Source organism: Loxodonta africana, chromosome 19 (assembly GCF_030014295.1).
Source record: "Loxodonta africana isolate mLoxAfr1 chromosome 19, mLoxAfr1.hap2, whole genome shotgun sequence".
NCBI classification, from domain to species: Eukaryota; Metazoa; Chordata; class Mammalia; order Proboscidea; family Elephantidae; genus Loxodonta; species Loxodonta africana.
This window is the reverse complement of record NC_087360.1, coordinates 69,330,818-69,356,031: the sequence shown is the minus strand read 5'-3', so window position 1 is coordinate 69,356,031 and position 25,214 is coordinate 69,330,818. Positions and strand designations below refer to the sequence as shown.

The window sequence follows — 25,214 nt, the reverse complement described above, 5'->3', positions numbered from 1 at the left end:
CATACTCTCAGGGTTTCTCCAGTCTCTGTCAGACCAGTAAGCCTGGTCTTTTTTTTTCCCTCTTTTTTGTGAGTTAGAATTTTGTTCTAAACGTATCTCCAGCTCTGTCCGGGACCCTCTATTGTGATCCTGTCAGAGCAGTTGGTGGCATGTTTAAAACAAGTTACTTCAAGTTACTTCATGTTCTTTCCAGATGATATTTGAGTAAAATATCGCCTATTTTAAAACCAGATCCAAGCACAATGAGATTATGTAACATTAGATTTTATGTTTTCTGATCTGTATTTCTTTATATCTTTATAAAAAAGGGCAAACCAAACCTGTTGTCTGTCAAGTCAAGTTTGACTCATAGTGACCCTATAGGACAGAGTAGAGCTGCCCCATTGGGTTTCTGAGGAGTGGCTGATGGATTCAAACCGCCAACCTGTTGGCTAGCAGCTGAGCTCTTAACCAGTGCGCCACCAGAGCTGCTTATATCTTTATAAGGTGTATAAATACTATTTGAGAAGTAGTATACTAATTTATTTTTATGTTGTCTGTGTTCTCTCTTATGTCACTTTCTTTTAAGCTTTTCTTGGAATGTGGATAAGGATTAAGCTCTCCAGTATTGAAATAGATTCGTCTTTCTTTCCCATCCCTGTGTATTCCCTTTTTATTTGTAAGTTCTATTTTTATAGATTCAATATTCTTTTCTACTTTTTTTGTCTTATTTGCTGTAAATATTTTACATTTATTTCATGTAATTTTCTGGAGTTATAAATGGTTCGGTTTTACCCTTTTATTATCAAAGTTGAAAGTAGTGTTTTATAACATATATTTTTCAACCTGTCAGCCAGCCTCCAGCTTCTTTGAACAATAAGAAAGGAAAGCCAATTTGACTAAATTAGAGGAAGAAAAATGCAGACATTCACCCTTATGCATATTTTTTATTCCTCATCTTTATTTAGGTTGATGTGATTTTTCTTTTCTGTGAAATGAGACTAACTTTTTGATTCCTTAATTTTGGGGCAGAGCGATGGGTAGTGATAAGAATGTGATGTCTTAATTCAGATGTGGGTTTGAATCCCAGCTTCTGAATTTATTTGTATAACTATGGGCAAGTTTCTTAATCTCTTTGATACTCAGTTAATGGTTTTAATTATTTTATGTAAGCTATTGCTTGAGAAGAGCTTAGCGCAGGACCCGTCATTTAGTAAGTGTTTAATAAATATTAGCTAATAATAATAATAGAACATATACAAAATCATGTTCCTTGATTGAGTAACTGCTTCTCTGAGGTGTGATTTCAAGGAGTGCATTTCTGGGATCCTTGTGGACTTTCACAGACATGGATATTGACCCTCTTAGAAGGCAACCCGGGTGCCCATGTCAGAGAACTTTATTTTTTAATTGCTTTTCTAAGTATGTTTGTAGACTTGAATCAAAAAACAGAAACAGTCTTCCCAACCCCCACCCCCCCTTTTTTTCCCTCTTTTCCCGGCATGCAGTGAGTACCTTTTTTTAAAATTAACCTTTGAAATCAAATTCATTAAGTGGAAAGTTTAATGAAAAGGGAAAAAGAGCTGTAGTTTAATAATTTCTGTCACTTCTCAGTAATAGAATTTACAACTGAGATAATTTTAGTACATTCTATCCTGCTTGGAATAGTCTTCATTTAGCTGGGGAAATCAAATATTGCCAAGCCAAAATAAAAACAAATAGCTTTATTCCACAGTTGTAATATTCTTTTCCTAAATTTTTTTGAAGCTTTTTTTGTCTATTTGACAATTCCAAAGCACATTTTCAGCCGGCTTATAGTTTAAACCTTGTCCTTACTCAAAAAGAATGTGACTGATATGCAATATAGAGAAACTTATTACAAAAATAACATTAAACCCCCCATTACAGCTTGCAAATTGAAAAATTTTTAATAAATAAAAATGTTTTAAATTATCTAAGTATAAAATTTACAATAGCTTTCCCCAGGGACAGTTCATAATATGCTATTAATGAACTCTGTTTATGCTGGAAATATCCATCTTTGGCCTCGTGCCTTAGAAACTATTCTTGAGCACGTATTTCAAATGGAGCACACGTGTTCTTTTGTGGTATTGCTTGCACATCTGCTGGTTTTGAACAAAATTGTAGGCTCTGTTAATAATACCCCTTTTGTGTTTGGTGGAAAAGATGCGACAATGTCTGTGGTTTTGCTTTTAAAATTTCTTTTAAACTTTCAGTCTTTAGAAAACCTAAAGAGTGACACGGTAGATCCAATTCATCCTAAATGCTTAGAAATGGAAAGAAATCTGGATCTCCCTATTGATGATGATGAAAATGAAGATACTGAAGAGGAAGAAGAAGATGAGGAGGGTAAGTATGTCTGTATGTTTGAAATGACTCACCTCTAATACCAGTTTTTAAAGATTTTGTGGCATATAATTCATTACTAGGGCATAAAAACTTATGTTTAAGTCCCTTGGTTCTGTGATCTCCATAAAGCACAATCTTACTGTTTGTAAAAATAGGGTAATAGAAATATATCTTTTGGTGAATTGTGGTGATGTGAAACTTTTCATCCTGAATTTTATATTTTGTTTGTGTCTTAATGGAAGTCCTAAAAACGTCATTTATTAATCACTTATATTAAGTATCACTGCAGATGATATAGATGACATAGTATCTGTCCTTCAGGAGCTTACAATTTAAGACAAGTAAAACAGTGTCATTGTGTGCGGATGTATTTTCAGACTGTATTAATGGGGTAATGGGGTTTATGGTAGCAATAGTAAAGGATCTACTAAATGAATCTCCTATTATTGAAGCATAAATGACAGTATTCATTATGGCAAGTCATGAGGCCTCTCAAAGTAGAACTGGCACTAGAGCTAGATTTTATCAGTGATATAATATGGAAATTTCTAAAGCACATTTTGTAGATGAAAAGTAAATACAAATATGTTAAAAATTTTTCCCCTTGTATTAAATATAGACATAATTTATCGAAATCAATTTAATTTTATAGTTAATAAAACTGAGAAGTGTAATGGACTTTTTATTTGTTTAGTAATATGCTGTCTGAGTTCTTTGCTTTGCCTCTTCTTGGCTACTCGTGAACCCTTCACCTAAGTGTGGACAGTAGAATCAGTTGGCTAAAACTAACATAATTCTGTTGTGCTATGTATTTAGCCAGTGAAATAACACTTTTCTTCCCTCTAATCTAGTGGAGCCCTGGTGGTGCAGTGGTTAAGAGATTGACTACTAACCAAAAGGTTGAAAGTTGGAATCCACCAGCCGCTCCTTGGAAACCCTATGGGGCAGTCCTCCTCTGTCCTATAGCATTCCTGTGGGTTGGAATTGATTCAGTGGCAGTGGGTTTGGTTTTTTGGTTTAATCTAGTGCGCTTCTTAAACCTAAATGCCTGTTTTATTTTGTTTTAAGACTACTCGGTACCAGAACCCAATGAAAAACAAGTTATTTGTCTTAAGACCTACTTTGGCCATTCCAGTTTTAAGCCGTGAGTATGATCTTAGTTAATTAAATTATGTATTTACTGTTCGTTTCACAAAAGGCAAAGAATTCGCCCATTTAAAAGTGCAGCTTCACTGTAATTTACCCATGCTGTGTTGTATTTCCTATAAGTGACTACAGAGTTATTTTAAAGCAATTTTATATAAGATTCATTTCTGTGAATTGTTTGTATAAATGAGAAAGAATGGTTTTCCTTTAGCATGTAGATACTCTCTGTAGACACTAGTTTAAATACATTAACAAGTGAATTTTAATGGTGACTTGTTTTTTGTTAAATAAGTGTCTTGTGCGTTGTGTATTGACCAAAGCATGCTGGTGTAATAGGTCATAAGATAACAGTTTTAAGAACAGTGATAATTTTATCTACTCAAATACTCAAATATATTGGAGGGCCACATTAATAAATATTAAAATGAGATTTAAAAAAGTTGAGATAAGGAACAACTATAATAAGAATATAAAACTCTTGACTGGATTTTTCCTATTCTGAGAAATTTAAAATTTAATCCACTGAAGCATTTTTCTTTTGATCTTAAAATTTTTTTTCCAAAGTGTATCTGACAGAGAAGTGCACCTGAATGTACAGATGAATGAGTTTTCACAAGCTGAGTACCACGTGTAACCAGCACTTAGATTGAGAATAGATCATTATCAGTACAAAAAGACCTCTTTTCTGTTCGATATTTTCCTCAAAATTTTACTGAGAAAATTTTCAAAGATAGTGAAGTTGATTTTTTTTTTTCATTATTACTTTCAATGCCTGTATACCCACCACCTAGATTCTACCATTAACATTGCACTACACTTGTGGTATATATTATCACAAATCCATCTGTCCATTTCTTTTTCTCTTCATTAATCCACCTAATTTTTCAAAAGCATTTCAAAGTAAATTACAAACATTTTTATACTTCCCACTGAGCACTTCAACATACAGATCATTAATTAGTGTTCAATATTTGTTTGTAGGTTTTTCTTTTGATGTAAAATATACATACAATGAAATGTACAAACTTGAAGTGTACATTCGCAGATCTTAAGTGCACACACAAGTGCACCCATGTAATCATAACGTTTATCAAGCTATGGAACTTTACCATCACTCCAGAACGTTCCCTCATTTCCCTTCTTAGTCAGTCCCGGCCCCTGGAGCACTTCTCACTTCTTTTACATCATTGGTTCTATTGGATACCCAGTATGAAGCTTGGATTTTATTTTATACTCCAGATATAAGTAATAAAATTGAAGAAATAATGTCAAATGGAAACTCCTGGTTTTTTAGGCAGCTTGAATGGATGGTCGATCAAATGGAGATGTTTGTTTTAAAATTCTGGGATTTGTACATGTTTATATATGAAGCTCAAAAACGTCAAAGAAATTCTATTGGAGGAAGTGAAAAAATTAAATGGGTTTCAACTTGTCCTTTGGGTTTCTTACTAGTAAAATAAAATAGATTTTTGGTTTTTACCCTCAAGGGTTCAGTGGAAAGTGATTCGTTCTGTTTTGGAAGAAAGAAGAGATAATGTTGTTGTCATGGCAACTGGTGAGTTGTACTAAGCAAATAACCTAATCCTTAAAAAAATAAAACTTGAACGTTTAGAAATGTTTAATATTTCACTGAACTCTCAAAATACGAATACAAGTGGTATAAAACATAGGCGAGATTAAACAATGTTGCTGTTAGGTGCCGTCGAGTCGGTTCCAACTCATAGCGATCCTAGGTACAACGGAATGAAACGCTGCCCGGTCCTGCACCAACCTCACAATCATTGCTATGTTTGAGCCCATTGTTTTGAGAATAGATACTCAAACTTCTGTATGAATTAGCTCCTTGGAAGATAGCATATTAGTAGTGAATGAACATTCAGCCCTTACGAGCATATTGTGTGAAGAAATTATGGTGTGTAGGGTTTATTTTTATTTCTATTAACATGTATTTTTACTTTAAGGATATGGAAAGAGTTTGTGCTTCCAGTATCCACCCGTATATGCAGACAAGATTGGCCTTGTCATTTCTCCTCTTATTTCATTGATGGAGGACCAAGTGCGCCAGCTTGAGTAAGTAATGTTTTCAATCCCTCCTTATTATCCTCCTCTTTTTATTTCTTCTCTGAGTGAAACATCTGATCTATCATATGTGTTAAAATCTGCTTCCCAATGACACATTCCTGTAAGTGGTGCTTTGTCTTTATTAGTAATAAATGGGCACTTTCATGGAAGAGCTTACCCTCTTGCATAAGTTCTCTGTAATTCTAGGCTACCAGATGGCCCTCAATGAACTTTTTTCTGGCATTATTGCTTTATGCCCATTCACATTAAATATCTCAAAATTCTTTTCTCTTTCCTGTACCCTTGCTCTTAACTTGATATGAAGTATGTACATGGAAGGATATTTTTTAACGTGAAAAAGAGTTAAACTTTTTCAGTGTGAGCCTGCAGTCTTTCTGAAAGATCTACCTAAGAACCTGCCTTCTAATATGGTACTTGAAGGAACTTGTTTATTACATTAGTGAGTTACAAAAACAGAGAGAGAATTGGAAAGAGGGGGAATACACATTACAGTATTTCTTTATTTTCATTTAAGTGTGAAGTTGATATCTGCAATGGGTAAAATGTCCCAGAATATTTGTTTTTCTTTTTACAGAGTGTCCAACATTCCGGCGTGTTTCCTTGGATCAGGACAGTCCAAAAATGTTCTAAAGGATATTAAATTGTGAGTAATTTATGTGGTTTTTGCATGCAGAATTTTGTACACATAAAATTTATCTAATGCATAGACAAAATGTTCATGATTTAAAAATGCACTTTTATTTTATGGTACTTTTTGGGAACACATATTTTAAAATCTTTCAAACTTAAGAAAATCTATTTTTCTTAGTTTTTGATCTGTAAGTTGAGCATTATGATCATAGAATTGTAAAATTTGATATTGGAAGGACACTTAGTGTCTGCATTTCCTACTGCTGCGCCACACACACACACGCCATATACCACAAGTAGGCAGCTTTAAGGAGGAAAAATTAATTTTCTCACAGTTGGGAGGCTAGAAGTCTGAATTCAGGGCCTCAGCTCTAGGGGAAGGTTGTTCTTCATCTCTTTCAGCTTCTAGTACCTGCAAGCAGTCGTTGGTGTTTCAGGGCTTATAGATGTGCCTGCCTTCCCCTTTGGTGTGTGTTTCTGTGTCTGTCCTGAGTGGTGTCTTACAAACAGAGCTAGTTAGGGGCTAGACTGCCTGAAATTAGAACCTGGCTTCTGATGTCAGCCTAGTGTTGCATACTGCCTCATAGGCATTGTCACTTTGTATTTTGACATGCTAAAGAGAAACCAGAGAACTAATATATGTGAATATACATACACACGCATACCACAGATTTAGTTCTTAGTAAATGGCATAATGTGTTATTTAAAAATTTACCAGACATGATTTTAGGTTGTAATTCATTGAGGCAATTGTTTTCTTGTTTTATTTGTAGTATACTTCCTTTCCTGTTTCTTTTGTTTGATTGTTTTTACAGAGGCAAATATCGAATTATATACGTAACTCCAGAATTCTGTTCAGGTAACTTGAACCTCCTCCAGCAACTTGAGGCTAATATTGGTGAGTCATTAAGTAGGATCTTTATGAACATTTTTTTAATTACCTCTTAATATTTAACCTGTGGATGGATACCAAAACCCAAAACCAAACCTGTTGCAATTGAGTTGATTCCTACTCATAGTGACCTTGTACGACAGAGTAGAACTGCCCTGTAGGGTTTCCAAGGAGTGGCTGGTAGATTTGAATTGCTGACCCTTTGGTTAGCAACCGAGTTCTTAACCAGTGTGCTGCACCAGGGTTCCTGTGGATGGATACTAGTTTTTTCCCCCTTTTCCTGTAACTTCTTTAGTGTTTATCTCAAAAATCTCCTTTAGAATATCTTCTCTTAACTCTCCAAGTTGGTGTCTCTCCTGTTTTATCCAGTAGCCCATTGCCGTTGAGTCTATTCTGACTCAGAACAACCCTATAGGACAGAGTAGAACCGCCCACAGGGTTTCCAAGGCTGAGATCTTTACAGAAGCAGACTGCCACGTCTTTCTTCTGCAGAGTGACTCGTGGGTTTGAACCACGTTTCTGTTAGCAGATGAGCTCTTAATCCCTGCGCCACCAAGGCTCCTTTGTTACGCAGTAGTACTCTATATTTCCTTCTGCTTTATATATCTGTTTTCTTTCTCCTTCTAGACTGTAAACTTTTTAAGGAGAAAATACCATTTTTATTTATTCGTATTTCCTTAGCGTAGTGCCTGGCACCTAGTAGGCAGTTAAGTGTATTGAATGAATATTGAATCCTACATTCTATGAAATTATAATTTACTATCATTTCATATTTTGATTATAAATTTATTAATGTAATAGTTCTCCACCCTTGTTGCTCATGAGAATCACCTTTGAAACTTTAAAAAAATCTAGGTAACTAGCCTCCAGCCTTCAAAATTCTGATTTGACAGATATGGGGTAGGACCCTGGCAGCTGTAAGTTGTTCACAGGTGATTCCATAGCGTAGCCAAGGTTGGGAAGCACAGTACTTTTATTAGTTGCCACCACTGAGTATCATTAATTAAAAAAAAATTAAAAACAAATGTAAATACAGAAATATTCAAAAGCTGATACCATTTTTTTGTAGTTAAAATAAATTTTGTTTGTTTCTTCATGTTGTTGGACTCAGCTATCCAAGTTGTATGCAGTCCTAGCTTCTATTACAAATGCCCATATTTCAGACACAATTGAACTAACCAAACTGAGTTTTCCAATGTTACATAATCTCTGTATGTAATTATGTGTTAAAATAATTCCAGATAGATTAAATTTTCAACATTGCAACATCTCATTTAATGGTTATTTGCAAATAACTCTGGGAAAGCATTTAACATGTTTTCTAACTCTGTGTGAAAGTAAAATTGTATCTTTTAGTATGTGTTAAACACCCACAAAAGAATGAGAGCAGAAATTAACATTTGAAAGTATGTTATCAAAGATAACCTTATCAAAGAGTGTGTTCATTGGCTATTAAAACTCCCTTATTGGCATATTATACTTTTGTCTTTAATGAAAAACAAAAAATGGTGTGTCTTCTGTTAGATAGTATGAAGTTCTTGTAAGTATTTCATTTTGGATTAAGCATAAATACTTGATGTATAAATTCCTTGGTTTTATTGCAAAAGCTAAACTATCTGTCCATAATCTGGGCATGTTTTGTTCCATTTTAGTATTTGCTTTGTTTTTGTAGGAAGTTAAGTAGATAATTAGCTTAAATATTTATTTAGATCCTTTTGAGAGATAGTTATAACTCTTTGTTTTTATTTTTTTGCAGTGGATTAATTATGAACACCAGAACTAATAGAGCATAGTACTGTGTATGTGATAGATGAAATATGTTCTCTTTTGTAGACTCTCGGTGTTGAATAATAGTGATAAATGAAATGAAAATTATTCTTGAAATATTTTCCTCTGGCTTTTTTTGTTTGCAGGGAATTGTAAAATGTTCACAAAAATGAATATACTCAGAATGCTATTTGTATAGTAGTCTGACATTTATCTCAAATTTTATCGTTTTTATGGTAAATGTTAAATTATTTAAGTACTCTGGGTTTATAACAGAAACAGCAAACATAAGTTTGTATAGAGACTCTGTAAAACCAACCACAGTTAGAATTGTCTTTCACATTTGCAAATAAGGCTTGAATGACAGGCATGCCACAATGAAATATGTATGGGGCCTAGGCAGACACTTAGACCTTGACACGTAAAGTCAATGTTGACAAAGCTTGCCTAAACTCACTGTGAGGAACAAAGCTTAGCTCCAGGTTAAATGGCAGGTTGCTAATCTTGTAACTAAAGCTTTTAAAAGAAAGGGGAGTTTTAAAGTAAAAGAGGGGCTGTTATCTTTTTTTAAAACCTATTTAACTTTAAAGTCTGAATGATTTATTTTTTAAAGCCAGAGTAAGTATAGTGGCAACATTGATTTTTTTTTCCAGCCACTCAATATTTAGTAGTTTTTTTTTTTTTGCTGGCTTCCTTCTTTGTGCTCTCTTAGGACTCTGTTAACGCTGGTAATCTCACTGAATAGTAATTATTTATTTGCATGTCTACCTCTTCTTTTAGAATTGTGAGCTCTCAAGGTCACGGATTATATTTTATTATCTTTTTATTCCTATAAAACTGTCTAGGTCATAAGCTAAAGCCAAACCTGTTGCCATTGAGTCAATTTTGACTCATGGTGACCTCATGTGTTACAGGGTTGAACTGCTCCATAGGATTTTATTGGATATAATCTTTTTTTATGGAAGCAAATCACCAGGCCTTTCTTCTGTGGTGCTGTGGGCTGGGTTTGAACTGCCACTCTTTGTAGACAAGTGCAAACTGTTTGTGCTACCCAGGGACCTTATATATATCAAGGGAGAGATTTATTTCAAGGGATTGGATCTTAGTGGGTATTTAATAGCCATAGTAATTGTCGTAGTGGGTTTTTTGTTGTTGTTGTTTGTTTTTGTTTTAGTTGAACTCTTTTCTGAGCCGGACACTATGTTAGCATTTTATGTGAATTATCTAATCTTCAGAGTAACTAAAAGCTTTTAGGTGCCATTATTATGTATATTTCACTTGTGAGAAAAATGGAGATTTTTACCCCTTCCTGCCTTTTCATCTTTGCTTTTGGGCAAATATTCCTCATTGGATCTTGTATAATTGATTGTTCTAAAGAGCACTTCCTCTCAGGTGTTATTGTTTATTTTAAGGGCTTGTCTATTGTTTGGCTGGAAGGTGGTCTCCAGGAATGGCTTCAGTTCCAGGTTAGAAGGGTGTTTTAGGGCCATAGTCTCAGGGGTTCCTCCAGTCTCTGTCAGACCAGTAAGTCTGGGCTTTTTTGTGAATTTGATTTTTCGTTCTACACTTTTCTCCTGCTTTGTCTGAGACCCTCTGTTGTGATCCTAGTCAGAGAAGTTGGTAGTGTTAGCCGGGCACCATCTAGTTCTTCTGGTCTTGGGGTCATGTAGGCCATAGTTCATGTGGTCCATTAGTCCTTCAGACTAATTGCTCCCTTGAATCTTTGGTTTTCTTCACTCTCCTTTGCCCTGGACGGATCGAGATCGATAGTTGTATCTTAGGTGGCCGCTCGCAAGTGTTTAAGACCCCAGATGCTACTCACCAAAGTGGGATGCAGAATAATGTCTTTATGAACTAAGTTGTGCCATTCGACGCACCTTTCCCTCAAGCCTGTGGTCCTTCTCACCTTCGAGCCTAGGAATTTCATCCCATGAGCTGTTTGGTTGTATCTAAAAGGTTCCCCTGACTGTGCCCCTTGTGTGCTCTCTTGTCTCTATTAACATTTGAAGAGCGCCTACAGTCATGTATGTAGAAACATCCCCCACCAAACCCTTATCTACTAGGCGTAAGTAACTTGCTCAGGGTTATACAACTGTTCGTGGTGGAGCCAGATCAGCGTCTAGGTGGTCTGACTCCAGGGCATGTGTTTTTAATCACCCCACTAGTGAAAGAACATTATTAATACTTAGGTAAGTATCAAGTACTGATCATTGCCATTGAAGGAAAAATTATTTTTGTCTTAAGTATTAATTTGGTAATCAAAGACAAAAGCAGCAGTGTCATTACTTTGAATACCTGAATGTTAATGGTTGGTTGTACAATGAAGCCTTTTCCTGAAATACAGTACTATACGCTATTGATTTAGTTTTTATGTGTGTGTGAATTGGGGGTGCAACAGAGGGATCAGGAGGGGAAGAAAGAACAAATTTTATTTCTTTTTATCTACTTTATGTATAATGAGATTTAGTTCTTCCATTACCATTTTACATTAGAAAATGTGGATAATATCCTGTGTTCCAATACTGGCATTTCAGAGGGGCCCTCTACAATATAGTATGTGATCAGTCATGGATAGCAGTGCACGCAGTCTCAGTAGAAATGTGCTGATTCTTTGTCTTTTAATAGCTAATCAACGCAATAAATTGAAGGTATTATGCAGGAAAAATAGAACAGCCCTTTTTTTATTGCAGACAGTTCGTGAGTAATAGCATTGAGGACAAAGTAATACTAAGCAGTTTATTTCTCAGAGGAATAATGATGAAAGCTGAAATTCAATAAACAGGTTGTGTGAATTAATGTATAAATGCAGCATCGTTAATATATAAGTGAACCAAACCAAAACCAAACCCAGTGCCGTCGAGTCGATTCCGATTCACAGCGACCCTAAAGGACAGAGTAGAACTGCCCCATAGAGTTTCCAAGGAGTGCCTGGCAAATTCGAACTGCCAACCCTTTGGTTAGCAGCCATAGCACTTAACCACTAGGCCACCAGGGTTTCCATATAAGTGTAGACTTATTAATAACCTGTGATATGCAGATAACACTACCTTGCTTGCTGAAAGTGAAGAGGACTTGCAGCACTTACTGATGAAGATCAAAGACCACAGCCTTCACTATGAATTACACCTCAACATAGAGAAAACAAAAATCCTCACAGCTGGATCGGTAAACAACATCATGATAAACAGAAAAAGTATTGAAGTCGTCAAGGACTTCATTTTACTTGAATCCACAGTCAATACCCATGGGAGCAGCAATCAGGAAATCAAATGCTCTATTGCATTGGGCAAATCTACTGCAAAAGACTTTTGCAAAGATGTCCCTTTGAGAACTAAGGTGCGCCTGACCCAAGCCATGGTGTTTTCAGTCGCCTCATATGCATGCAAAAGCTGGACAGTGAATGAGGAAGACCAAAGAGGAGTTGACGCCTTTCAATTGTGGTGTTGGCAAGGAATATTGAATATACCATGGACTGCCAGAAGAATGAACAAATCTGTCTTAGAAGAAGTGCAGCCGGGATGCTCCTTAGAAGCAAGGACAGCAAGACTTCATCTAACATACTTTGGCCGTGTTGTCAGGAGGGAGCAATCCCTGGAGAAGAACATCATGCTTGGTAGGGTGGAGGGTCAACGAAAAAGAGGAAGACCTTCGATGAGATGGACTGACACAGTGGCTGCAACAATGGCCTCAAACATAGTAACGATTATGAGAATGGCACAGGACCTGGCTCTGTTCCATTGTGTTCTACAGAGAGGGTCATTATGAGTCCAGAGTAACTTGATGGCACCTAAACAACAGCAACATTTCCTTTTACCCGTGTGCCTTTTATCCATTTATTTCCTCCTTTTTTTTTTTATTCCTGATAATGATTTCTGGTGTTATTTGATATAATTTATGTTTATACTTGCCTCTGAACTAAATACTTGGATTTGAATTATTTGTTCCCCTTTTTGTAGTTTTTATATAAGTGAAGAAGTTGATATTTAGATTAATTTATATTGCTTTTTGAAATTTATTTTTCTGATTTGTGTGCTTTTTCCTTTTATAGGTATCACACTTATTGCTGTGGATGAGGCTCACTGCCTTTCAGAGTGGGGACATGATTTTAGAAATTCATTTAGGGCTTTGAGTTCTCTAAAGTCAACACTCCCGATGGTAAGCTTTGCCAAGTCTAATGTCTTGAAGTGACATTTTTTCCAAGGGAGGGTACAGATTTGGGAAATAGCCAAAAAGCTGAAGACTTCTCCATGAAAGGGCAAATGGATGATGTAAGCTGAGGAAGGAGTTTTTTGTTTTTTAATTGTAACCTTGGCATGTAATATATTGAGGGATGTTATAAAATAGGGGTCAGCAACTTTTTCTGTAAAGGACCAGGTAATAAATACTTCAGGCTTTATAGGGCACATATAGTCTCTGTCACATATTTTTCTTAATTTTTTTTTCTTTTTCTGACAACCTTTGAAAACACGAAAGTCATTCTTAGCTTGTGGGCTGTAGCAAAGCAGACTGTAGGCAAGATTTGGCCTGTGAGCCAGTTTGCTATAGAACTGTGGTTAGACTCCCATATCTTGTGAGTTATTTTACTCTAGGATGCTAGAGGAAACCGTGGTGGCGTAGTGGTTAAGTGCTACGGCCACTAAGCAAAAGGTCAGCTGTTCAAATCCACCAGGCGCTCCTTGGAAACTCTATGGGGCAGTTCTACTCTGTCCTATGGGGTCGCTATGAGTCGGAATCGATGCGATGGCAATGAGTTTTTTAGGATGCTAGAAAACCTGTAAAAACGGATTGCGAGCTGTGTCTGACTTTCTCCAACCCCACAAGGGAGAATGAGAACCAAGATCAACATCCCAAGGCTGATTCCTATGAAGTGGAGGTCAGACGCACCTCCTTTCTCTACTGTCTTTATCAATTCTTACGGCAACTGTCCCTCCCACAGCATTCTTTACTGGGTTCACTTATTCATTGCAGTAGCCACCCAGAGCTCACAGACCATGCCCACAATTATAGGGTTTATTAGGGAAGTAACAGTTACTACTTAGGCTCAAAAACTTAGGACACAGTTCTTACCTCAGGATAGCCTCTTCCCAGCTGTGCTTCAGGCACGCCTCTCCCTGGGCCTAGGCCTCTTGCTAAAGGGACTCAGCTTTCTCTCTCTGTGGGCCAGGAAGCCTACCATGCCATTTCCTGTTGCCAGGACTCTCCTGCCACTGCTTCTCACCATGTTCAGGGTTACAGGTCTACCTCTGTCTCCTGCTCCCAGGAGCCCCCCAGCTCTGGCTTCTGGCTGTTCTTCCTTAGTGGTGGTGGGATCTTCCTCTCTGCTCTGGAATTGGCTTTCTTTTAAGGCAAAACTGACCAATCCCCTTGGTAGCTCAGAACCCTATCACACAGTCCTGAGACTACGAACATTCATTTACTACTTTAAGGTCCTTAAGTAGGTAAATGGTCAAACAAACTGTGAAGCTAAGTTTTCATTTCTCTGGGATAAATGCTCAGAGGTGCAAATGTTGGGGCCTATGATAAGTGTGTATTAGGTTTTTAAGAAACTGCCAAATGGTCTTCCAGAAACTCTTTTACATTCCCACCAGTAATGTTTGAGTGATGCAGTTTCTTGGCATCCTTGCTGTTTTTTAATTTAGCCACCTTGATGGGCGTGTAGTGATCTCATTGTGTTTTTAGCTTGCATTTCCCTAACGGTTAATAATGCTGAACATCTTTTCATGTGCTCATTTGTCTCTTTGGTGAAATGCCTGTTCCTGCTTTTGTCCAAATTCTAATTGGATGATTTATTTTAACTGTTAAGTTTTAAGAGGTTTTTTTTTTTCTTCCTTTTAAATATATTGTAAATATGAGTACCTGGTCAGATATATGGTTGGCAGATATTTTATTCCAGCTTGTAGTTTGTTTTTCCTCCTCTTCACAGGATCCTTTGCAGAGCAAACATTTTCAATTTTGACGAGGTCCAATTTCTAAATTTTTCCTTTTGTGCATTGTGCTTGTCACCTAGTCCTAGATCTTGGACATTGTCTTCTGTTTTTTCCTAAAAGTTTTATGTTTTACGTTTAAGCCTTTGATCCATTTTGAGTTCATTTTTGTATTAGGTGTATGGTTTAGATTGAATTTCATTTTTTTTTTTTTTTTGGCCTGTTGATGTCCAATTGCTCCAGCACCGTTTGTTGAAAAGGCCATCCTTCCCGTGTTTAATTGCTTTTGCACCTTTGTTAAAAATCAGTTGGGTATATTTGCGTGGGTTTGTTTTTGGGTTATTTAGTATATTGTATTGATTTTGAATGACTAAACAAGGTCTGTTATGTTTTCCTGGTTAGTAGTGAGCTGTGATGTCTTCTGAGCCCAAAATTTAACAGCTATCTGAGTAAACTTTAAGAAAAAGTGCTAGGAATTGCTTGTTATTCTTTTCGCAGGTTGTCTAATTCAATTTCAGTGCTCATTGTGAAAAGTGGCATGGGGGTGGCATCTGACCTTCTCTTACTTCATGAAGGGAAAGGAGAATCAAGATCAGCAGCCCAAGGCTGATTCCTATGAGGCGGAGTTCAGACGTGCCTCCTCTTTCCACCATCTTTACTAATTCTGACACCAGCCATCCCTCCCACAGCACTCCCTACTTCTCTGCTGAGTTTGATAATTCGTTGCAGTGATCACACAGAACTCACAAACAGTTCTCACGATTGTGGAGTTTATTAGGGAAGTTTTTTTTTCTTTTTTAATGGTTACAGCTCAGGCTCAGGAACACTCAGAATACAGTTCTTCTATGAGGACAGCCTCTTCCCAGCTGTGCTCTCAGGCAAGCCTCCCCTGGCCCACTGTGTCTGCCCAAAGGCACTCAGCTTTCTCGCTCTGTGGGCTGGGAACCCCAATGTGCTGTCTCCTACGGGTCTCTCCTTCCTTGGTGTGGTGGTGGGCTCTTCTCTTTTCCGCCTCTGAGGTCGTTCATGTCAAGCTCAGCGAGATGGCAAAACCCATCAGTCCCTTTGGTGGGCCACAAGTGCCCTATCACGCAGTCCTGCCCAGCCTTGGGTGGGAGTTACAAGACCATGGCAAGAAAGGCCACTCAAAAGCAATCCATCATACCACACTCATTAATCTTGTTTATGGATAGAAAATTGAGAGCTATCTTAAAAGTAGTTCGTTTTTATTTGCTCTTCTCAAAGATTTGGTTGGAACACATGTGAAATAAAAGAAAACAACAAAAAACTTGGATGTACCATTTAACAAGTATATATTGAGGGAGAATCAGACTAATATGAATTGAACCCCAGCTATGTGATTGGCCTTGGGTCAGATGCTTTTATATTGTATAACCTTCATAACAATTCAGAAAGGCAGCTATTAATATCCTCATATTTTCCTTGAAACAATTATTCACTTGGCACATTGAGCACCCCCTTTCCTAGTTTTCTTTCTTTCTTACTGGCTCTTCTCATTTTCAGTCTCCTCTGCTGGTCTCTTCTGACCTCTCTGCCTGTTTAAAGTCAGCATACCTGAAAGGACTTCTCTTTTCTTTCTGCACTCACTTCCTTGGTCATCTTAGCCTGTCATGTTTTAAATACCATCTGTATGTTGACAGGAGCCCTGGTGGCATAATGGTTAAGAGCTACAGCAAGCTACGGCTGCTAACCAAAAAGTCGGCAGTTAGAATCCACCAGTCGCTTCTTGGAAACCTTATGAGGCAGTTGTACTCTGTCCTGTAGGGTTGCTATGAGTCAGAATCAACTCGATGGCAGTGGGTTTGGTTTTTTATATGTTGACAGTGCCCCAATTTATATTGCCATTCTGAACGGTTACCCTGAATTTTAAACTTACATATCGACTGTCTATTCAGCATCTTGACTTGGATGCCTAATTAAACAAACAAAAAAAACCATTGCCATTGAGTCTATTAGGACAGAGCAGAACTGCCCTATAGGGTTTCCAAAGAAACAGCATACCTTTTGGTTAGCAGCCAAGCCCTTAACCACTATACCACCAGAGCTCGAAGGCTGATAGGTATCTAAAACTTAACCTATCTGAAACTGAGTTCTTGAGTTCTTCCCTCAATCTCCAGCAGTTCGTCCTTCTAGCTGCTTAAGCCAGAAACTTTAAAATTTTCTTCAGCTCTTCTCTTTTTCTCACACTTCACCCCACATTTAAACATTAAGGAAATTTTGTGAGGTCTTTAGAATGTATACACAATTAAATCACTTCGCTCTTGATCGTTGCCACTTCTCTGGTACAAGCTACCATCTTTCACGTGGACTTCTATAATAGTTTCCGAGTTGGTCTTCCTGCTTTCATTTTTCCTTTTTTTTATTTCAATACAGCATCCAGAGTGATATTTTGAAAATATTAATCAGATAGATCATGTCTTCTGCTCAGAGCCCTCTAGTGGCATACCATTTCACTCTGAATAGTGGAAAGTCATTATAATGTCTTTTGTATCTAGTCTCCCGTTTTCTCTTTGACTTCGTCTACTACTTGCCATCCTCCTTTGCTGGGTTCCAGCCACATTGTTTTCCCTGATGTTCTTCAGCATGCCAGGCATGCTCCTACAATGGCTTTGCTCCTCTCTTCCCTCTCTCTGAATACTTCTCACCCACATGATTCCCACGATATGCTCCCTTACTCCTCTGAGGTCTTTGCTAAAATATTACTTTCTCATTTAGTCGTCCTGGGTTACCATATTCAAAAATTCAAATTAAAACACCAACATTCCCCATCTTCCTTTACTGTGTTTTTTTTAATAGCACTTACCACCATCTGACTTACAATATTACATTTTATCTATTGTCTGTGAGCCTCTAGTGGAATATTCTTTGGGGGCGATTTTTGATTATTTGGTTTATAAAACTTAAAACAGCTTCTGACACACACATAGTAGTTGGTCAGTAGGTGGATGAATAAAGAATGAATTCTGATGAAAAAGCTGAGAAGCAGAGAAATCACTTTCCCACATATGTAGTGAGCGGCAGAGCTGGGCAATAACTACATGGTAGGACACTGTGCTAGTTTCTAAAGCAAATGATTTGAGATGTAAAACATAGTTTCTGCCCTCAAGTTGTTGTTGTTAGGTGCTGTTGAGTCAGTTCCAACTCATGGCGACCCTGTGGACAACAGAACGAAACACTGCCCGGTCCTGCACCATCTTTACAATCGTCGCTATGCTTGAGCTCGTTGCAGCCACTGTGTCAGTCCACCTTGTTGAGAGTCTTCCTCTTTTCCGCTGAATCTGTACTTTGCCAAGCATGATGCCCTTCTCCAGGACTGATCCCTCCTGATAACACGTCCAAAGTATGTAAGATGTAGTTTTGCCATCCTTGCTTCCAAGGAGCATTCGGTTGTACTTCTTCCAAGACAGATTTGTTCATTCTTTCAGCAGTCCATGGTATATTAAATATTCTTCACCAACACCACAATTCAAGGGCATCAATTCTTCTTCGGTCTTCCTTATTCATTGTCCAGCGTTCACATGCATATGATGCAATTGAAAATACCCTGGCTTGGGTCAGGTGCATCTTAGCCTCCAAGGTGACATCTTTGCTTTTCAACACTTAAAGAGGTCCTTTGTAGCAGATTTACCCAGTGCAGTGCGTCGTTTGATTTCTTGATGGCTGCTTCCATGGATGTTGATTGTGGATCCAAGCAAAATGAAATCCTTGACAGCTTCAATCTTTTCTCCGTTTATCATGACGTTGCTCATTGGTCCAGTTGTGAAGACTTCTGTTTTCTTTATGTTGAGGTGCAATCCATACTGAAGGTTGTGGTCTTTGATCTTCATTAGTAAGTGCTTCACATCTTTATCACTTTCAGCGATCAGTGTTGTGTCATCTGCATAACACAGGTTGTTAATGAGTCTTCCTCCAATCCTGATACCCCGTTCTTCTTCATAAAGTCCAGCTTCTCAGATTATTTGCTCAGCATACAGATTGAATACGTATGGTGAAAAGATACAACCCGGACCCACACCTTTCCTGATTTTAAATCACTCAGTATCCCCTTGTTCTATCCGAACAACTGCCTCTTGATCTATGAGCATACTCAAGTGTTCTGGAATTCCCATTCTTTGCAGTGTTATCCATAATTTGTTATGATCCACACAGTCGAATGCCTTTGCCTAGTCAATAAAACAGGTAAACACCCTTCTGGTAGTCTCTGCTTTCAGCCAGGATGCATCTGACATTAGCAATGATATCCTTGGGTCCACGTCCTCTTCTGAAACCAGCCTGAATTTCTGGTAGTTCCCTGTTGATATACTGCTGCAGCCGCTTTTGAATGATCTTCAGCAAAACTTTGTTTGCATTTGATATTGTTCTACAAGAGGAATGGTGTTGCGTTCATCGTCAAAAAGAACATTTCAAGATCTATCGTGAAGTACAGTGCTGTCAGTGCTAGGATAATATCCATACGCCTGCAAGGAAGACCAGTTAATACGACTATTTTTCAAATTTACACACCAACCGCTAAGGTCAAAGATGAAGAAATAGAAGATTTTTATCAGCTGCTGCAGTCTGAAGTTGATCGACATGCAGTCAGGATGCATTGGTAATTACTGGTGATTGGAATGTGAAAGTTGGAAACAAAGAAGAAGGATTGGTAGTTGGAAAATATGGCCTTGGTGATAGAAATAATGCCAGAGATCGAATGATAGAGTTTTGCAAGACCAACGACTTCTTCATTGTAAATACCTTTTTTCACCAACATAGACGGCAACTATACACACGGAACTTACCAGATGGGACACAGGAATCAAATTGACTACATCTGTGGAAAGAGACAATGGGAAAACTCAATATCATCAGTCAGAATAAGGCCAGGGGCCGACTGTGGAACAGACCATCAATTGCTCATATGCAAGTTCGATCTGAAACTGAAGAAAACCAGAGCAAATCCACGAGAGCCAAAATATTTCCTTGAGTGTATCCCACCTGAATTTAGAGACCATCTGAAGAATAGATTTGACACATTCAACGCTAGTGACCGAAGACCAGACAGACGAGTTGTGGGATGACATCAAGCACATCGTACATGAAGAAAGCAAGAGGTCATTGAAAAGACAGGAAAGAAAGAAAAGACCAAGACGGATGTCAGAGGAGACTCTGAAACTTGAGTGTTGAGCAGCTAAAGCAAAAGGAAGAATTGAAGTAAAAGAACTGAACAGAAAATTTCAAAGGGCGGCTGGAAAAGACAAAGTAAAGTAGTATAATGACATGCCCTCAGGTAGCTCATAGTATAGTAAAGGACTTTAGGTTCATACCTATGAATAGTGGGAACGATAGTAACAAACGGTAAATGTGATATATGGAGTGATACAAATAATATCAAAAGATTAATAGCGTTCGTAGTGCAGATCATAGAGAAAGAAGGGATTTTTCTGTGATGGAAGTCAGTAGGCACAGTGTAACTTGAGGACTGATTAATTTAGGATGCTTTCAAGTAAGCTTTTGGGAACTAGGGAGATTGCTTTCTGTAATCCTTTCCTAGCCTTTTAATCCTAAGATTGTGTTAAAGGAATTTTAAATATTTTATGCAGTTCTTAAACAGTTTTCAGTGTTGAATTAAGTCTTTTATTATGTCTGGCTGTGGTCTTTTTATCTCTTTCGTGTCTTGGGGTGGTTAAATACAGCCGTTCCTTCTGTTGAGCCTCCTGCTATTTTCCTGAATCCTCTTTTTTAGGTAAATGATGAGAAACGCCACTTGCTGGTGGTAGGGCAGCTATTTTTCACACTGTTCTTATTGTTTTTTTTTTTCCCCTTCCAATTACGTTGTAACAACTGGTGTAAATCTGGAATGTTTCATACTATCTTATTTCATTAAGTTCAAAAATAGCAAAGAAATCACTAACCATTTGGCACAGAGATTTTCATTTGGAGGGAATCAGTCAAAATGAGTCCAGGGAAAGAGCAGCCAGGCAGAAAGCTCCACATCGATATTAAAATTCAGTGAAATTTAAATAAGAAGAGCTGCGAAATCTGTGGAACATGTTGCTTCTTTTCACTACTTTCTCCCCAGTGCCTGTCATAAAGCTTAGCACATAGTAGACACTCAGTAACTCTTTGGAGTGAATGAATGAATGAAGCGCGATGTTATGGAGTACAGAGTTAGAATTGAAAATTTAGAAACAGATGGAATAGTTCCAGCTCTCTGAATCTCTGGGTGCTACATTATTGAAGTGGGTGGCTAAGTCATTACTGAATTTATAAAATTACAGGATTAATTTATATTTTGTGGCTTGTGTTAACAAAACTTGGTGCCTCTTACAAAGGAAATCAAGACTTGCCAACTGAAAAAATAAGAGTTTCATGAGTTAAGAACGTGATACAACTAGGTAACAGTATAATTTATCATCCTTTGAAATAAAAGAGTATAAAAAACCCATTGCCGTCGAGTCTTTTCTGACTCATTGGACCTTGTAGGACAGAGTAGAATTTCCCCCACACGGTTTCCAAGGAGCAGTTGGTAGATCCAAATTGCTGACCTTTTTGGTTAGGAGCCGTAACCCTTAGCCACTGTGCCACCAGGGCTCCAAAAGGGTAAAAAAAAGGCTGTGACCACACACATAGACTGAGAATGTCCCAGGCAAACCAGATGTACGGCCATCCTCTTATAGCCTGCCTTTGTGTTGTTTTTATGCTTCACACTAGTTTGTAAATTTGAAACGTTATAAAACGCCCCAAACTTATCAGAGAAAAGATTCTGTTTCTGAAGTGAAAGTAAATAACTATTGTCTCTTTAATTCTAATATTTTCTATTACTTTATTCTGTTTTTTGAACATGGAAGCAATATTCTTAACTGTGACTTTCTATAATGGTGGAGGCAAAAGAGTGAATCTGTAGTGATTTTCAGTTAGTAGGTCACTGGAATAGGGAGTTTCTGGGTAGCCTAGTCATAGAAGTTTTCAGTTGAAAGAAGGTGCCCACCGCATCTCATGTTTTGATGAGAAAGCTGAGACCCAGAGAAGATTGCCCTTACGGAAGGCCAGTGGCAAATCTGAGAGTAGAGCCTATGTCTCAGGAGTGTTTGACTAGAATCTTTTCAGTTGTTAAAACAACACTATGAATAATAACTGAAACCTACTCAGTGCTTATTGAGTGCCGTCCATTACACTAAGCACTTTACATGTTTTATCTCATTTGATCCTCCTAGCAACATTACAGATTGGTGCTGTTACTAAAACTGTTTTATAGATGCGGAAACCGAAGCTCAGAGAGTTAAACAAGTTGCTCAGGATCTCACAGCTAGTTAGTAGTAAGGCAGGATTTAAATTCAGGTAATCAGATTTCTAAGTGAAATTTTTTTTTTATTACTCTGCTTCTGTTTTTCCTGAACTTTCTGTTAATTTCTTGGAAATGTAGCATGTTTCATGCTTATTTTCCTACTGTCATACATGGCATTGCCATTCACTCATACATTGTATTGCTTGGAAACAAATCAAACTCTTTTCTCATAGGCTCTGTTGAGAAATCGTTAACTACCTGCACAAGTAGTTAATTATTTTATTCGTGCATTTATAAATTGTTTGATTAAAGCACTTAAATTGATGAAAATGCTGTGTCGTGAGAGTGAGAATGTACATGGCCTAAGGACCTGTAATTTTTTAAACTTCCCTTAATTCTCCTCCTTAGATTTGTTAGCACCTGCGTATTTGCACAGATATATCTTTATTAAGGCCTTTTTAGAGAACCTAATAATTGTATGAAATTTAAGAATAGAGAATGCAGAAATCATGCCAGTAACCTGGTCACACTGTTTTTGATTTAACTTTTTTTTTACATTTTAAAAAACTATCTCTGGATTTAATTGATGATGTTTTCCACATAAATTTTTGATCAAATTTTTAATTCAGTATAGCTGTATTAATTTCAATAAATTGTGTCTTGTTTTAATTTTGAGTCGAACGCTGCAATTCCTTGCAAATGGGCAAACGGCACATAAATTTTCACTTACTCATAAGATACTTGGCTTAAGCAGGTTTGTGAGGTGGAAGCAGTGTCTCTAAAGAGCTGTTTTGCGATGATTCAAAAAATATTTTAAAGAAAGTTATATTTTTGGAGATAGAACTGCTAAGGATTGAGGGATGACTTTAAGACAGTCCATTTTTTTCTGATTATGAAATAATAGCATCAGTGATGACAATGCTTTATGATAATAGGGACAAAAATATGAAATCTAGTTTTATGGGAGGTGCTCTGTTGAAGCTTGCGTATTCATGTTTTTCATGGTACCTGCTGTGCCTCCTCCTTTGTTAATCCAATCAAGAGGTATTTGCTAGACTGAAAATAGAACATGATTTGTTTCCTCAACGGATTAATTAAAAACATGTTTCATTTTATACATTTATATATAGCATGCCACGATTAACGTAGGAGCACTAGAGAGAGGTTTTCCAGGTCATTAGGAGCCTTGCTTCTGGATCTGAGAAGCCATAGACTAATATAGAAATTCCAAAACCCCAAACCCATTGCTGCCGAGTCCACTCTGACTCATGGCAACCCCAGTGTTACAAGGTAGAACTGCCCCACAGGGTTGCCTTGGCCATAGTACTTACAGGAGCAGATCTGACAGGCCTGTCGTCTGCAGTGCCTCCGAGCTGGTTTGAACCACCAACCTTCAGGTTAGTCGAGTGCAACCCATTGTACCACCCAGGGACCATCATATTTAATATAAGAGGTAAAAAAAAAAAAAAAAGACTCATTGTTTTATATATTTAGATTTTCAGTGAATTTAGGGTTTATAATTTTTTATAGATTAATAAAAAAATAAGGCATAGCATACCACTGTTTATATCAGCATGGGTTACAAATGTAATGTTAAAAAAAAAACAAATAGAGAAAGGTGACTAAGCAAGCTTAATTTAATAAGACAAGGTGGATTACTTTTGGGAACCCTTAATTTAGTGTATTATTTCAATGATTTTTAATTTTTTTAAAAAGTAAATATTGTATTCAGAAGACTGAAAACAAGTAAGTAGGAAATTCTTTTTCTTATTTATAAAAGAATAATTTTAAGGTTACATTTTGGCACTGTACCTCTGGTAGTTTTATCAGTCTCTTCTTAAGAAGGCAGTAGAAATGTGGGGAATTAATGAGCCCTCTTCTGTTTTAAACATCAATTTTACTTAATTCAGGTTCCAATTGTTGCACTCACTGCTACTGCAAGTTCTTCAATCCGGGAAGACATTGTATCTTGCTTAAAACTGAAGAACCCCCAGATTACATGTACTGGTTTTGATCGACCAAACTTGTACTTGGAAGTTGGACGAAAAACAGGAAATATCCTTCAGGACCTGATACAATTTCTTATAAAAAAGACAAGGTAAAGGTTTAATGGTTGATGAATTTTAGTAACTATTTCCTTCTTTTTAGAAATTTATTTTTGACTCTTTCCTTCAGTACATACATATTTAGCATATTTCAAAATCTACCTAGCTTTTGTTCAAGTGAAGTGTGATGTTATATAATCAGTTAGTGACTAAGGAAAAAGAATCTTTAGATGAAGGTTTACAGAACAAATTAGTTTCTCATTAAACAACTAATACACATATTGTTTTGTGACATTAGTTGTGAATCCCACGACATGTCAACACTCTCCCCTTCTTGACCTTGGGTTCCTCATTACTAGCTTTCCTGTCCCCCCTTGCCTTCTTGTCCTTACTCCTAGGCTGGTGTGCCCACTTAGCCTCATTTTGTTTTATGTGCTGTTACTTAAACTGTTTTATAGATGAGGAAACCGAAGCTCAGAGAGTTAAACAAGTTGCTCAGGATCTCACAGCTAGTTAGTAGTAAGGCAGGATTTAAATTCAGGTAATCAGATTTCTAAGTGAAAATTTTTTTTATTATTCTGCTTCTGTTTTTCCTGAATTTTCTGTTAACTTCTTGAAGATGTAACATGTTTCATGCTTATTTTCTTACTGTCATACATGCATTGCCATTCACTCATACACTGTATTGCTTGGAAACAAATCAAACTCTTTTCTCACAGGCTCTGTCTGAGAAATCGTTAACTACCTACACGTGTAGTTAAGTATTTGTGCATTTCCAAATTCATTGAGCTGATGTGAGTTTATTTTGTTTGTATATTCACAACAGAAATTAAATTAGACCGGTAAACCTCTCTTGTTTATCTCCTTTAATGATTAGATAGATTTTTTCCTCAGAAAATTGCAAGGAAATAACAGTCTTTAGTAAATCACTTGGCAAAGTAGTGAATCCTTTTGTAATAGGAAATTTTACTCCTGTGATATGTATATATATGGCCCAAAACCCAAACCCAAACCCAAACCCAAACCCAAACCCAAACCCAAACCCGTTGCTTTTCAGTCAATTCTGTCTCATAGCAACCCTGTAGGACAGAGTA

The 25,214-nt window shown here is 37.2% G+C and overlaps 1 protein-coding gene across 3 annotated transcripts in view; it reads left to right on the top strand.

Moving 5' to 3' along the window:
- Positions 1-25,214, top strand: part of WRN (WRN RecQ like helicase) — a 124,756-nt gene that overhangs the window by 50,197 nt on the left and 49,345 nt on the right. For all 3 annotated transcript variants that reach the window (XM_010592469.3, XM_010592468.3, XM_023551133.2), the window contains exons 11-18: positions 2,217-2,349; positions 3,418-3,493; positions 4,983-5,050; positions 5,457-5,565; positions 6,152-6,220; positions 7,023-7,105; positions 12,915-13,021; positions 23,986-24,173. In XM_010592469.3, the coding sequence (XP_010590771.2) occupies positions 2,217-2,349; positions 3,418-3,493; positions 4,983-5,050; positions 5,457-5,565; positions 6,152-6,220; positions 7,023-7,105; positions 12,915-13,021; positions 23,986-24,173 (833 nt within the window). The remainder of the gene's footprint in view (positions 1-2,216; positions 2,350-3,417; positions 3,494-4,982; positions 5,051-5,456; positions 5,566-6,151; positions 6,221-7,022; positions 7,106-12,914; positions 13,022-23,985; positions 24,174-25,214) is intronic.